Here is a 16,428-nt window from a genome sequence, read left to right on the forward strand (position 1 = left end):
TAGCTGGGTCTGATGGTTGTTGAAGTCCAAGATACATGCACACATAATTTTATTTGTATTCCGCCTTTCCAGAGTTCAAACCATGCTCAGGGTGGCATGCAACATGAAAAAAAGACCTAACATAACACAATTAGTCATAAACAATGAATAAAACATAAAAACTGAACAAAACTGAATGGTTTTCACATAAATCACAGCAAGAACCCCTTTCCCAACGAAAACTCCCAACACCCCAGCCCAAGGTCTGTTCAGCAGCCTCAGCTTTTGTAGCTGGAATCACTGAGAGCCCTGCACTCCCAAGCAAGGTAGAAAAGCCTTACAAAGCAGGGAGCAGGTTTTCCAGGTCTCACAACCAAGATAACATTGCTGAGAATCTTGTTCCCACCTATTGACATATACAGTCTCCTTAAATCTGAAATGGTGACCCTCATCTGTATGTTTACATACAACTGTATTTGCAATACTATTTAAGATTGTGTGTATGGCCCCTCACTTTGGTTGATATATTTTGGAGAAGAACTACTGTGGCTGGATATGTTCTTTTTTATCTTTTACTTATGAGAATAGAGTATACATCATTCTGCAGAAACCACGTCTAATATTAAAAAGGGTATTCAGTATAAAGCAGCTCCTGTTGCAAATGACTGCATAAAGCTTTGGGTCCATTATTCATGTATGAATTTTATACTATTAATAAACTAGAGCTTGATTTCACCAGTATGTTACATCTGTGTAAAATGGGTATAAACTGTAGCATTTTACACTTGATTTACAGAAATACGAATAATTATACAAGGCTGTAAGCAATTGAGGATAAAATTTTATCGTCAGCAGCCTTTAAGAAGATACTAAAAATGGCAGTAGTAGAAATGTATATTGTCACTAAAACCAAAGCATATGCTTGCTCTAGATTATCTTCTCCCTAAATTAATTTCAGTTATAGTCTTCTTACTATTGGAAATCATTCTTCTGTTTTGTAACTTTATTTTTTACTAGAAACTATCTTGTAATGATAGTATGTAAAAAAAGGGGGGGCATCACTGTCTTTTTTGAAAGATGAATGACATTCTTATTGTTTTGTTGCCAATAGCAAATTTATTTGAAAGGCAAAGTAACATTCGAATCAACATCTTTGCTCTACTACTGAAATTGTTTGATTCCTTTGATGTAATCCCTGATTGCTGTAAAGTGAGAAGAACCAGTTCAGTATTTTTGTTCTTAGATCGCCCTCCTTTGTCTTGCAGCTACTTGTGGCAGATCCCATTAACAATTGCAGTAGGAAATACGAGCCACATCTCATCAGAGGCAATTATATGGGTGTCTAACAAATCAGGTAAAAATAAACTTTCCTCCCAGTGGAATCTCATAAAGCATTCATGTGTTTTTTCCCCCTGAACTGTTTCTTCACAATTGATCTTAGGACATTGATTAGCTGTGCTAAACTTTATTCCTGCTGCTGAAAAATGAATGGTAAGAAAGACATTTTTGTTTTAAAGGAGGAAATGAAAGAAGAGTGTTGTTAATTTTAACAAAAGTCAAAGAATAAATTGAAGAGGCTTTAGACTACAGAGATACTCTGAGGAAGGTGAAATCTTATATTGGGCCCCATGTATGGAACGCCTACATGCAACTCATTCCACTTAATCCAGACCCTGAATAAAGTATAGTTGATGCTTATAGAGGGTTTGTGTTTCGTTTTGAAAATGAGGCGCAGTGAAGACTGTGGTGTCTTTATTTACACATACAGTGGTACCTCAGGTTAAGTACTTAATTTGTTCCGGAGGTCCGTACTTAACCTGAAACTGTTCTTAACCTGAAGCACCACTTTAGCTAATAGGGCCTCCTCCTCCTGCCCCCGAAGCATGATTTCTGTTCTCATCCTGAAGCACTATTTCTGGGTTAGCGGAGTCTGTAACCTGAAGCGTATGTAACCTGAAGCGTATGCAACCCGAGGTACCACTGTATATGCAACCTAAGCCTGTGCTAGAGGGACTCACAGCATTAATTTCCCAAAAGGGGTCTTACTTCTCCAATAGCTACATTATTGGAGTCAAACAGTAATCAGACATTGCTCTCTCCAGTTTGCTGCTTTACTTCCAGGTCACATTACTGCTACTCAACTCTAAACTCTGGCTTCATCTTCTAACTAACCACAAGCCAGGAGAGGGGCGCCACCCATTTGCCATCTCACACAAAGCCCCTTTCTTCTGTTTCCTTAATGGCCCATCACCCAGTGTATCACTTCAACACAGGAAGACACGCTGACTTGTATTTTAACACTTGCTGGATCTACGGGTTTGAAGTATCTCACATACAGCCTACGTTCTCCCCACAAACTCATAATCCTATATTAGACCCCATGTGCAGAGTTCTTACATGAAACTTATTTCACTTAATTCAGAGACTGAATAAAATATAGTTGGGGCAATAAATATACAAAACAATATAATGTACCAAGCTCATGACCAGTGTAATATAGTCTAAAATTCATAAAAATCCACATCATTTTTAGTCCAGGAAGGCTACAAAGAATTGCTGATTCTTCCTTGTCCACTGATACCCCAAAGAGCTTCTAGTGGCCTTAACATAGTTACTGGATGTTGGGCTTTATGACGTTCACATTCTTACAACCACCTTTTGCCACCACCAGACATATTAGGCTCTGATATAGCTGTAATAACAAATCAATTCCATGATGCTTAGTGTTGCTTTCAGATTATGCTTTTGTATTACTCTGAAACAGAAAGGAAACTCATTTTGCAAGTGGTATATGCTGCTTCTCATTGCTGTTTTTCTCATTTTTGCTACTAAATTTATATCACAGCTGAAGTGGCACAGTCTGTTCGAATGGCAAGATACAAATAATAATAATAAATTCCATCCCATAGGTGGAAAAAAGGAAAAACTGAACTCATTTCATAGAATAGAAAAGTTATTAAAAAAATTCTTCCTCAGTGAAGTTAGGTGAAAGGAAGCAATCACCTAGTCTGAGTGTCTTTTTGCTCTTTAACAGACCATTAAGTAGTAATAATATCTCATTGTGTCCTCTCATGTATAAGTGAGATCTAAGAATACAAACTTTCTAATTGAACGAATAAGGTATGGCTTGGGCTGCAGAAGGTTGGGTCAGGTTATTTGGCCATTATTATATCATATTGGTGCCAGCCTTGATGCTTTCAGTTAATCTGTTGCTTTGTCTTTTTTCCTTGCCCTCATTTGCTTAATCCATACATATTTCACATTCTCAGAATTCAAGTTCACTGATGGTATCAAGAAAAAAAAAACAAGCCAACAATAACTAGGATCACAGCAGTCACTGATCAACTATTATATATATTTCTAAGAAAGTTTATAAGAAGTTATCAAGCTGTGAATAAAACTAATTCATTTGGAAGCAGTATTTATTCATGAGCAATTCCTTTAACTTCATTTATATGCTAATCAAGATGCAGATAGCCTGAGTGGGTTAGAAAGGACCATGGGATCTTAAGTATGAGCAAAGTTAAAATCAATAGCAACTGTGATTTTAAATGCTACTCAGTGTATACAACAAATAGAACAAATGGCTGGCTGATCTAGCCCAGTAATAAGTGACAAGTCCCACAAGCCTTTACTGAGTGGTAAAAAGTGCCCAATTGCTAAAAGAACAAAAGAGACAAAAATGAATTATTCTTCTTTGTTGGGAGGGGTATTTAGATGTCCATAGTTATAACTTTTTGCTAGGGACGCGGGTGGCGCTGTGGGTAAAACCTCAGCGCCTAGGACTTGCCGATCGTCAGGTCAGCGGTTCGAATCCCCGTGGCGGGGTGCGCTCCCATTGCTCGGTCCCAGCGCCTGCCAACCTAGCAGTTCGAAAGCACCCCCGGGTGCAAGTAGATAAATAGGGACCGCTTACTAGCGGGAAGGTAAACGGCGTTTCCATGTGCTGCGCTGGCTCGCCAGATGCAGCTTGTCACGCTGGCCACGTGACCCGGAAGTGTCTGCGGACAGCGCTGGCTCCCGGCCTATAGAGTGAGATGGGCGCACAACCCTAGAGTCGGACACAACTGGCCCGTACGGGCAGGGGTACATTTACCTTTACCTTTAGTTATAACTTTATAATAAGATTGCTAGGTTCTAATAGCAGAAGATATACCAGGTGTATGGGAAAAGGATGGTCTGTAGGGATTACTCTCCCTGACAGTTGTGTTGTATGGATAACCAAGCATGTTTAATAAATTGCCTTTATACAGCTTCTATTGAAATTTACTTACCTTTGGTTAAGGAGTGGTAGTCGGTGTGGTAGTCCTGCCAGCAGATTTGGAAATGCTAACATATTGATTGTGACAGCCTTCCTGGGTGTGGGATCCTTCTGAAACTTCACAAATATCAAAGGAGATTAGAGGAAACTGAAATTCTCACCTCCCCTTTCTTCAATATAACACCTGCAGTACCACATTTAGTAGTAGTTTAACATTTACAGATTTAGAAAGGTTCCCTTATTATTTTGAAGAGTGCATTCTTTTTTTGAGAGTGGCTGGATTGAAATATTTGTGGTACGCTTTTACATGGTGGTCTTCAGCAATTTCAGGCCTCAAGCAGCCTCCTTGAATCACCACTAGCAGCCCATTTATATTACCACCACCAGAATATATAAAACACCAGGGCATCACTTCCTATAGGTAGAGACTCCCAGAAGGACTTCCTGATGGTGCAAGGTTCCACATCCTACAAGCTTTGTACTGTAAAAGCACATAGCATTATTAATTTGAAAGGCCTTTTGACATCAGGGGATCATGCTCAAACTCTACCTCCTTTGAGCTTCCTATTGCCACAGTTTTTCATTTCCCCCACTCTACTCCCAGCCCCAGCTTTTTATTTAATTAAGTAATGAATGAAAAGGCATAAGGAAGCATTCCCTTTGTGGGATTTGAGAGACGGGTGATTGAAACCGAATCTTGTGAAAGAGCATCTTCTCTTCCATAAGATTTTTATCAATCAGAATTGCCCCTGAATGCAATAAATAACTAATAAATAACCCTGGAAGTCGAATGGAATCCATTCTGGAAGTCTGTTTGACTTCCAAAATGTTCGGGAACTAAGGAGCGGCTTCTGGTTGGCTGTAGATAGCTCTTGCAGTAGCCAATAGGAAGCCGTGCCGGACGTTCAGGTTCCAAAGAATGTTTGAAAACTGGACAATCATTTCTGGTTTTCAATCATTCAGGAGCCAGAACGTTCGACTCCCAAGGCGTTTGAAAACTAAGGTACGACTGTATGTGTTTACTACTTGAAAGGCTAGATTCATTTTAAACAGAGAGTATTGTACGCCACTGCATCAGTGTATAGTGAACTCAAAATGCATAAATTATATTTACACTTACCTTACAGTGTTTTTATAGTAGTTTTAACACTAATCCTAAATGTATGTTTACTAGGAATTAAGCCCCCCTGAACATAGTGGGAACTACTCCTGAGTAAATGTGCATGCACTTGCATTGTACATGTATCAACTGACCAAAGAGTAAATTACTATAGGTTGGAGCGGAAGGTTGTGGGTGCCTATGCTAAGAGTCAGGGGGTCCTCCTGAACCATATGGCTGATATCATGAAGCGCTGCACGGAAGGGTTAATAAAATATTTCTCATGCAGTAACTTAATTACACACATGTAGGGTTCTCAGTGTTACATTTCATGAAGCCTACAACAACAGTTTTGTATGAATTGCATACAATGTAACATCTTACATTTGTAAGGGAGATGAGTAGGGTTGGGTTGTGGAAATTCAAAAAACAGCTTTGTAGCTAAGAGTTTATACATAATCCTAATGTTTACAGACTTGTCCCTGTACAATGAAGAGTGGTAGGTCAGCTGCTTATCAAATGTAACAGCAAGCATTTGTCCTTCCAACATCCAAAATACTAGTCATTTTGTTCCATACACTTCTGGAAGGTGTTTGCCTGCTAGAAAACAACTGAGCTATATGCCCATGTATTCTAGAATGCATGTTTTTTGCAAGCACAAATGGGCCTGAATTCATGTCCTGATAAACAAAGTTTCAGACAATACTCTAAAACCACCCTCCATATTTTGAACAAACAAAAATAACAAAGAAAAGTTAGTCACCGTTATTAGATATTTATATCTTGCAACAATTCTGTGCATAGGATAAATATTATTTTTGGATAAAATGCGCTTCTACCTTCTTTTGTTGCCAACGTGACTTTTCAGTAAATATTTCTGATAATTAGAGAAATTGCACATGATTTCAATGAAGTAAGCACACCAGAGAGGCATTGGTAAAGAAAGCGCGATCTATAGAAATGTTGAGAAAGGCTCAGACATAAAATTCTAGTAAATTATATAGAACTTTGTGAAGAACATTCATCAGACAACCTTTACAATAACCTCCTACTTAATTGAACTAGAATAACATGAAAAGATTCCTACTCTCCTTTGTAGGAAAAGGTCAAAATAATCATGCCCTTATCTAAAAAATAATAATGGATTGTGATTGTACTGAAAACTTACTGAAAACCATGATAACAGAAACACTTTTCTTTTTCTTTTCTTTAAAGATACTGCTGTAGCTTTCCTTTATCAAAGAAATGTGTAGTGATGAAATAGGTGTTTTGAAGCTGTCATCTTTGACTGGCAGGTTTTCATACTACTTTATAACATGTATGAAAATAGTCTGGAATCTAGGTAGCTAGACTCTAGATAGTTTGTGGCCAATATTAAGTTGATCTAATCTACAAAGGTTATATGCATACAACTGTGATTATGCCATATTCATTTCTTGGTAAAGGACTGGAAGGGAGGTGGGCAGACTTCAGGCTTGTAGAATCTCCTTTGTTTTTTTAATCAGAAACAAAGATTTTACTGGAGCCTAGTATATAATACAAGCACCTAGAATGAAAGAATTCTGGAGCCATGGATTTTTTCTGAGTTCCAGAACTGAGCAAAGTTCACTGTCTTTCCATACAAAAATCTACTTCTGGATACTGTCCCACTTCTATTTTCTCTATTTCAGTAGGCTAATTTTGGGGGGTGAGGTGTCATTTGTTGCAATATTTCGAATTGGATCTTGCAGAATGTCAAGCATTTTTTTAAAAATAATCCCACCCCCCAAAATTTTTTTAAAACAACACATGCTTTCCCTTCTCACAGACATTTTGTACTTTTAAACTAAGTTCCAAGACACTGTTTGTCTTCCCCAGTTAGCTGTTTGCCTATTTTTATTTGATTTACTGAATTTAAATTTTACTGAAGTGCCTATTTGTGTAGGTGAGCACCCCCAGACAATAGTTAGTGTGTGTGTGTGTGTGTGTGTGTGTGTGTGTGTGTGTTACATCATTTTTAGTGGGGGTCTTTGAAGGGAAAGAGGATCATTAAGATTACTTAAAAAAAAGAAGTGTTTTCCAATCCTGAAGCAGTTACCACTCATTAAAAGCTTGATGGGCTAAATAGGATACCGTATTTTTCGCTCTATAACACGCACCCGACCATAACACGCACGTAGTTTTTAGAGGAGGAAAATCCGTAGGCATGCCACCCGTAGGCATTCCCTCCATAACACGCACAGACATTTCCCCTTACTTTTTAGGAGGAAAAAAGTGAGTGTTATGGTGCAAAAAATACGGTAATTAATTATGCTAAAAAAGAAGAGGGAGTAACTTTATAGAAAGGCATGCTGGGACATGTGTTTATTTTCGTATCCTGTGAATCTGGCAACTTGTTGATATAGATGATGCTGGAAATAATGATTGCAGATTGATTTGACCTGGAATAATTTATTGTGTAAGAGTACTGAATGTTGTAGATAGTTTGGTATGGGGAGATAATTGGGATAGTTCATTTGGTAGAGTATGAGACACTTAATCTCAGAGTTGTGGGTTTGACATTGGGCAAAAGATTCCAGCATTGCAGGGGGGGACTAGATGACCCTCAAGGTTCCTTCCAACTCTACAATTCTATGTTCTTATGACTGAGTGCAGAACGATGAAGATGTAGTCTTTACATAAAGGGTGGTGACCAAACCATTTTATTTAGAACAAACTGGAGCACACATTAGGCCCACTTCAACAGCCTCAAGACCTAGGTGTGCATAATCTTATCCTGCCTTAATTATGTCAATTTACAGCCTGCCTTAGTTGATATGTTGCTATCCATTTAAGTTAAAACTAAGTAGAACTCTGGGGAAAGAAAATGTCTGGGCTTCTGGGGTGGCTGAGAAGGGGTTCTAGGTCTGCTGAGTCGAGTGCTGTTTCAGGACTTTGTTAAAATGCAGGAATAGGTCCGGATGAAAATAAAAGTTAATTTGTTCACGTGCTCCTTGTCTGGACTGTAACATTGGCTCCTGGTCTTTTCCATCAAACCTGGCCTGGAGCTGCTCCAGGCTCTGACTGGATTCTGTTAACATTACGGTGACTTTTTAGATTTTTAAAAACCTTTTGTAGGTTTCTTAAAAGTTCCAAAAGCAAATCAGTTAATGTGTGTAAAATGTTCACTGAATTTTGAAAACACTTAACAATAGAAAACACATGCATAGAAAGCTGGGGGCACTGACAAAGCAAATTAATAAATGAATCTGCACTTTTATATCTCTATATATACTATATTTTTACTACTAGTCCAGCATCAAACTGTTTTCAATGGCCTTTTCTAAAGGTTCTAAAGGGTACATGAAACAGGGGGGGGGCACAAAGAAATGAAAAAGGAGGAAACTCATGTGTAGTAAATGATGGGGGGGTAAGGGAAATTCTCTGTCAGTAAATTTCCCCACTAAAAGGGGCAAAGTGTTGGTTTTAAGCAACAGCATAAGTTTGAGTTAAACATGGGTGAAAGAATACTGAAAGGTAAATTGTGAAGCTGCAGTAGAAATTTGAATAAAGCAGGGATAAAATCATGGTGTTGACCATCTTTATTAGTCCATGTGTAGTATGATTGTTTTTCACTCTCTCACTAAGGCAAAGGGCATGCCCCAAAGAGACTTTGGGAATAGCTCAATGAATATTTGGATAAAGCAGTGTGCAACAGCTGTGAAAAAAATGCAAATTTCATTCTATAAATAATTAGGAGTGGGGACTGAAAAGAAAACTTTCAATATCATAACTCCATTACATAAATCTATGGTATAGCCATACTTGGAATACTGTGTACGGTTCTGATTGCCTGAGCTGAAAAAGCATATTGTAGAACTGGGAAAGGTTGAGAAATGCACAACCAGAATGATCAAAGGGCTCGAATAACTTCCCCATGAGGTAAAGATGGGACTTTTAGTTTAGAAAAAAAAGGGGGACATCATAGAGGTATATAGGAATCTGCATGCTGTGGGAAAAGCAAATATAGATTTGTTTTTCTTCATCTCATAGTATTGGAGCCCATGGCTATCCAGTGAAACTGAATGTTGGAAGATTCAGGACAGACAAAAGAAAGTTTTCATTCATATAAGCACATAGTTTAAGGTGTAGTGATTGTCACCAACTTGGATAGCTTTAAGGGAGGATTAGACAAATTCATGGAGGATAGGCTTTCAGTGGCTGCCAGCCATGACGGCTATGTTCTGTCTCCATGGTTAGATGCAGTATGCTTCTGAATACCATTTTCTGGAAACTACAGGAATGAGGAGTGCTGTTGTGTTGAGGTCCTGCTCACAGGCTTCCCATAAACATTTGGTTGGCCACTGTGAGAACAGGATTTTGCACTAAATGGGCCTTTGGCCTGATGGTTCTTCTATCACTTTATACAGTCATAGGCAAACTCAGCCCTCCAGATGTTTTGAGACTACAATTCCCATCATCCCTGACCACTGGTCCTGTTAGCTAGGGATGATGGGAGTTGTAGTCCCAAAACATCTGGAGGGCCGAGTTTGCCTATGCCTGACTTCATACTTGGGCTGCATATAGTGTGGGTGAGGTTAATTTGTGCAACAAATCAACTCAGAGTGGAACTGCATCTTGTTTGCAATCCATATGTCATAAAGGCTCCCTCTCCCTTGCATTCCAGCCTCACTTTGGTCCACGAATCAGATATTTAGAATTAAGCAAGCATTGTCCAGCCGATTTAGTGACTATGGTTCAATTCCTTTATTCACTTCGGATGCAATTAAGTCCTCATGATATAATTTTCCTCCATCAGTTTCATGTGGTGAACATTCTTCATGAATGAGCTCTGTCGTGACAACAGTTGGTCTTTGCCGCCTCAGTGGTAGACACTGAGAACTAACAAGCTTCCTGATGTGATAAATACTAGCTGTCACCATTTGAGGGTGCATTTATAAAATAATATTCACCACATGAAACTGATGAGGTAGAGCTTTATCTTGTAACATATTTATCACATCAGAGATGAATGTAGGAATTTTGTCCTAAGCCGAATTAAAGCCAGCTACCTGGTTTGGAGTTTATTAAAATCTTGTTGTCTAGAGAGAACTAGCATTTGGGCTTCCGTTTTTGTTAGTAGCATCCATGATAACCAGACTTTTCTAGGGGAAAAAATATACTAAATGCATTCTATATTTCCACTGCAAATTTAGAAAAGCATTTTTATAGTCAGCCCAAACCATATCTATCTGGATATTAATATCAATAACTGTCCTCTTGAAAGAGTGGAATTTTTCATTTACAGTGTTTTATGAGAGAAATTAAAGTAGCCTGTTCAAATTAAAACATTTTACTGTGCTGAAAGAAGCTGGTAAATTATATTCTAGGTACAATATAAAATGTTAAAACTTTTTGAACCCGTAATTTTAAGTTCCTCCCTCCTTCCCTCCCTCTCTGTGTTTTCTTTGCAGAGCATCACAGGATTGCTTCCCTTAATGAGGGAAACTGGCTGCTGGGGAACATCAATCAAACTGGCTATTTTAGGGTTAACTATGACATTAAAAATTGGAGATTATTAATTGACCAACTGATGAGGAACCATAAGGTAAGCCCATTTCATCATATTGCCTGAATATTTTTGTGATTTCTGAAATCCCTGCAGTTTTTGTGTTATCCTGACGTGTTCAATTTTTCTCCTTTACCCTCACAGGTAATCTCTGTCAGTAATCGTGCGGGTTTGATCGATGATGCATTCAATTTAGCCAGGTATGTTTTTCTGTAGATAATCTATTCTAATACACCTCCCTGTAATACTCCTATATTTGCCTGGTTAGCCTAGGCGTGCTTTAAGGTTGAACCTATCTTTTAAAACGTGTTTCAAATCCCAGCCAGCTTTCTTCAATTTTCTGTCTTTCCATGAGACGAAGCACAAACACCATCAGCTGCACTTTCCTCATTCCTGATCGATAAAAGCCTCAGGGTATTTCTGTGTATAGATGCTTGATTAATTTCCCTTTAAAGTCAGTTTAATACATTGGAGATTAATAATGTGTTCCCATTTCACTAATGAACGACTTTTTGTTCCCAAATGATATTTGTGCAATATATAATTTCTGATGATAAAAATCTCTGAGCTTCAGATTTCCCCTCCCTGCTCTGACATACATATTTCTTGCTCTGCTTTATGATACTTGGTTATCCAGTGCAGAAACAATCCTCAAGAATAATGAGAAGAAAGCAAGGCATGTATAAAAGGGTAGTAAATAGATGGAAGTCATTCATAGAATACGTAAAAACAGCCGTAAATAGCTGGAACAGAGTTCGATTATATGCTGATGTAATATATACAATATTAAGTATGGAAAGTAATTATTTAAATAAACATTTCATATTCATAATCTTATTTACTATTTATATATACATTTTATCACGTGTTCATAAGCTTGATTCAGTTTTGTATATATTCTAATACTGTTATATTACTAAAATTGTGGGGTGTGTGTATGAATGATAATATGTATATTTATTGTCTACATCCAAAATGGGTTGCATAAATTAATGGTTCATTCAAAATTTGGCAAAAAAAGAGAGTAGTGCCACATTTAGCTTGCTACTGCAGAGATCATTATTTTTCTTGACACATACTGATTTCTCAGTATGAAGAAATTCTGAGGTAGGTCCTAAATGTTTTTATAAAACAGGATGAATTGTCTCATGACCAAATTGGTAGCCAATACAACTATAGCAATATTGCTGCCTCCCCACTCCTGTCAGGTTCTAGGTTGTGCATTCTCCACTGTTCTCAGCTTCTGAGCTGTCTCCAAGGAAGTCTCAGAAGTCCCAAGGACCACCTCAATCATGGATGCAATTCCAGCACTGGTTGTGGTGTTTCAAGAGCTCCAATACAAATGAAGTAGTCAAGCATTCCTTAGTTGGAGACTTTGTCAGGCAGCCACAAGGAGGAGGAAAGGGGAATTCTTACTGTAGCACTTGTAAAAATTCAGCAGAGTGAGTTTTGTATACTTCAGGAGGAATGAGAGTGCCATATATGACTCTGTGGGCTACAGGTACTATATTCTCAGTGCTATTGCATGCCACAATACAGAGTTCTTTATTGTCTGTTGACAATAGATGAGGGACTTTTGAATGGGAGTTATGTGTGTGATATAGTTAAGGTAATGTAGACCTTTCAATAAATGCTAATTAAATGTGAATGATGGTCAGTACTTTATATGATAGAGTATTTGATGATCACACACATGCCGTGTATTCCTTACGTGTGTGTGTGTGTGTGTATGTATATGAAAAAGGAAGTGAATTGTATGTATTTTTATCATTTTCCCAGTAGCAATACTGTTTTCGGTAGCATCTTCAGGTTCCCTAAAGGTTCCTGTGGTGCTAGAGATCTCTCACTGGTTACAGTTATGTTCACATATCCTAGAACACTCTGTTTTGGAACCATCACCCCCGTCTTTTCTGGATTAAGGGCTCACCCACACTTACCTTTTGCCCCACAATTTCCTGTTCCGTGTCAACCCACTCTTTAATGGTGAATTGGAACAAACGACAATTTGGGTTTCCTGTGGAATGGTTTCCAGTGGTAAAGAGCATGTTTTTGCAAGGAATGTGCCAGGGAGAAAAGATAACACTTGGACACAGAACTTTAAAGCACAGACCTATGTCTAGAAATGCAGTGGTAAAGGAAGTCTGGATGAGCACTAAAGCATATATTTTTCACCCTTATCTGGCTAAGTACAACCCCAAAACACTGGTTTTAAAGCATGTGTCTTCTGTCTTCAGAAGTTATAATTTTAGCCCTCTTCTGACACTAAAGTTAGGGTGAACATATGAGGAGAATAGGGGAAGGATACACTAGCTCTGCCTACCATCACTATTCTGGTTGCTTCCAACTTACAGACAATGACTGCAGTAGTGTATGCTATGATACAACAGGGCTACCCATGTGTTATTGGGGCTCTAATGCATGTAGAAGTATTTATTTCACTCATAGTTGTAATGTCTGAAGGAGGCTATAGTGTTGCTGTGTTCTGTTTCACTTGTCAAAGCAATGAATATATTTTATTATAACATCAGTTAATGTTAATTTGCTTACTTTTCTATTTTGCACTGTAATAAAAGTTGTGAAGTGTAGGAACAAGTTGACCAAGAACAGGAAATGCCAGCCCCAAATTAAGAATTCTTAAACTGTTTCCTGAAAAGGCTTGAGGTTTTTCCAAACCTTAATAGAGTTTCGTGATTAGTAAGCCACAGGGCTCTTTCTTTAAGTGCCCTTTCTTTGAAATTGATGTAAGGATGTCATTCTTAAGAGACTTGCATCGTATGGGTCACAATGAGGCATATGAAAAAGGTTGTAAGTGATTTATTTATGGCTTTATAAGTCAAAAACTGACTTTGTACTGTCAGTTTTGACTTATACACATGATACTTGTATGATTTCCTCATGGACAAATAGCAGCTTCTGGGTAGGGAGAAAGGGATTAAAATGGGGGAAATAATATAAGGGAAAGTGTTACCTTTCTCCCAGGAACACAGCTCCTATCCAGTCTCTGCCAGAAACTGCTTTTAACTTAAAACACACATGCACGCCTGCCCCTTAGGAGATCCAATCACAGATCTCCAAAAGCCTCATCTAGATTGACCTTCATTTCGCCTGCTTGGAAATCTATAAAGGCCTTGGAAAGACGTGTGGGAAAGTGTGGGAATTTGAGGAACTGGGAATGCTTGTTAGATTATATTACTCACAATGTGACAATATTGATTGAAAGGAATGGGAAAGCTGGCTTACTTGCTTCATAAGGTATTCTCTTACCTAACAATGCATACAAAGCCTCTGTTATTGTACTTCGGTGCAGAAGGTTACACCTAAGTGATCTTTATTTATATTCATTTCACTGAATGAATTTTGAACTAAACATTTTAATAATGTTCTATTGTAAGGAGCAAAAGCTTGTAAGTCATAAGCCTATTGATATATCCTTCTTTATTTTCACAGCAATACTTTGTAGTAAGTGGCTGTTATTATTTTATTTTGGACTTCACTGGTGGGTAACTTCAGCTTAATTATAAGCACTTGTCTAGTCCACTGATAATTTTGGACTTGAAAACTGACCTCTAAGATACAGAGTGCAACACATTCTTCCTCTGGTTCACATAGGCTCATTGATTACAGTAGCTAAATGTTATGCCTTCATTTATATGAAAGAAACATACAACCCCTTAAATGCTCTCCGTGTTTTGGAAATGATAGTTCCCTGAATTGTCTGTTGGGAGCATCTGTGTAGCAAAATTAAAGTGTGAATTTGTAGTCATCTTTATCACACTAATCCTTCCCCAGAGAGCCAAATTTAATTCATTACAACATCCAAAGTCTTCAAGCATATTCAAGGTAATTGGATCCATATTATCCCCTAATGATGTTGTTTAAACCCCTGTTCAAACTAATGACCAGAAAAGTCAGGGTTTTCAGACCAATTTAAGCATCAGAAATTAGAGCAATAGACTGCGAGAACATTCAAGGTTTCCACCAAAGCCAGTAAAACACATCCAAAACCTTCCCAAATATCAGCTCTCACATGCAGAGTTGTTGATAATGTTCTCTTAATGCATTCACAAGGAATAATACGGTTTCTGTGTAAATGAACATTTTGTTTATCTTGTATTTAACCTTCATTATTGCCTCTACATTAAAGTTTGAAAATCAAGACCACAGCCCTCAATGGTGAACAATTTAATTGAGTGTGATTACTGCGAACTAATTACTTTGAGGAGAGCAGCTTTTTCTTTCAATAGCTTTCTGAATTCTGTTATGCACTAGTATGATCCATAGCAATCTAATGTGTGATTCACAACTTAGTTAGGCATTGACTTTAATACTTTTCACATGTTCCAACACAGTCTATGGGTTTTAAAAAATCTCCAATTACCGTATTTTTCGCACCATAGGGCGCACCGGACCATAGGGCGCACCCAGTTTTTTGGGGGGGAAATAAAGGGGAAAAATTATTTCCCCCCCAGGCGCGGGGCTGGGGCGGGGGAAGCTTCCCCCAACCCCAGCCCCCAAACAGGCAGCTCTCTGCAAGGCGTGGGAGCGCTCCCACTGCTTGCGGAGAGGTCCGCGAAGCCTGGGCGCGCTGATCTCAGCTCGCGCAGGCTTCGGCATGCAGGCAAGTCTCCGCAAGCAGCGGGACCGCTCCCGCTGCTTGCGGAGAGATCCGCGAAGCCTGGGCGCGCTGAGCTCAGCGCGCGCAGGCTTCCGCATGCTGGCAACTCTCCGCAAGCAGCGGGACCGCTCCCGCTGTTTGCGGAGAGGTCCGCGAAGCCTGGGCGCGCTGATCTCAGCGCGCGCAGGCTTCGGCATGCTAGCAACTCTCCGCAAGCAGCGGGACCGCTCCCGCTGTTTGCGGAGAGGTCCGCGAAGCCTGGGCGCGCTGATGTCAGCGCGCGCAGGCTTCGGCATGCAGGCAAGTCTCCGCAAGCAGCGGGACCGCTCCCGCTGCTTGCGGAGAGATCCGCGAAGCCTGGGCGCGCTGAGCTCAGCGCGCGCAGGCTTCCGCATGCTGGCAACTCTCCGCAAGCAGCGGGACCGCTCCCGCTGTTTGCGGAGAGGTCCGCGAAGCCTGGGCGCACTGATCTCAGCGCGCGCAGGCTTCGGCATGCAGGCAAGTGTCCGCAAGCAGCAGGACCGCTCCCGCTGCTTGCGGAGAGATCCGCGAAGCCTGGGCGCGCTGAGCTCAGCGCGCGCAGGCTTCCGCATGCTGGCAACTCTCCGCAAGCAGCGGGACCGCTCCCGCTGTTTGCGGAGAGGTCCGCGAAGCCTGGGCGCGCTGAGCTCAGCGCGCGCAGGCTTCCGCATGCTGGCAACTCTCCGCAAGCAGCGGGACCGCTCCCGCTGTTTGCGGAGAGGTCCGCGAAGCCTGGGCGCGCTGAGCTCAGCGCGCGCAGGCTTCCGCATGCTGGCAACTCTCCGCAAGCAGCGGGACCGCTCCCGCTGCTTGCGGAGAGATCCGCGAAGCCTGGGCATGCTGAGCTCAGCGCGCGCAGGCTTCCGCATGCTGGCAACTCTCCGCAAGCAGCGGGACCGCTCCCGCTGTTTGCGGAGAGGTCCGCG

General features: G+C 40.2%; 1 protein-coding gene across 3 annotated transcripts in view; it reads left to right on the forward strand.

The window, feature by feature from the left end:
• The window catches only part of TRHDE (thyrotropin releasing hormone degrading enzyme), a 194,502-nt gene that overhangs the window by 156,260 nt on the left and 21,814 nt on the right, over window positions 1-16,428 (forward strand). For all 3 annotated transcript variants that reach the window (XM_053405129.1, XM_053405131.1, XM_053405130.1), the window contains 3 exons: window positions 1,245-1,333; window positions 10,772-10,905; window positions 11,011-11,066. In XM_053405129.1, coding sequence (XP_053261104.1) covers window positions 1,245-1,333; window positions 10,772-10,905; window positions 11,011-11,066 — 279 coding nt within the window. The remainder of the gene's footprint in view (window positions 1-1,244; window positions 1,334-10,771; window positions 10,906-11,010; window positions 11,067-16,428) is intronic.

This window comes from Podarcis raffonei, chromosome 10, assembly GCF_027172205.1.
Source record: "Podarcis raffonei isolate rPodRaf1 chromosome 10, rPodRaf1.pri, whole genome shotgun sequence".
Taxonomy (NCBI): Eukaryota; Metazoa; Chordata; class Lepidosauria; order Squamata; family Lacertidae; genus Podarcis; species Podarcis raffonei.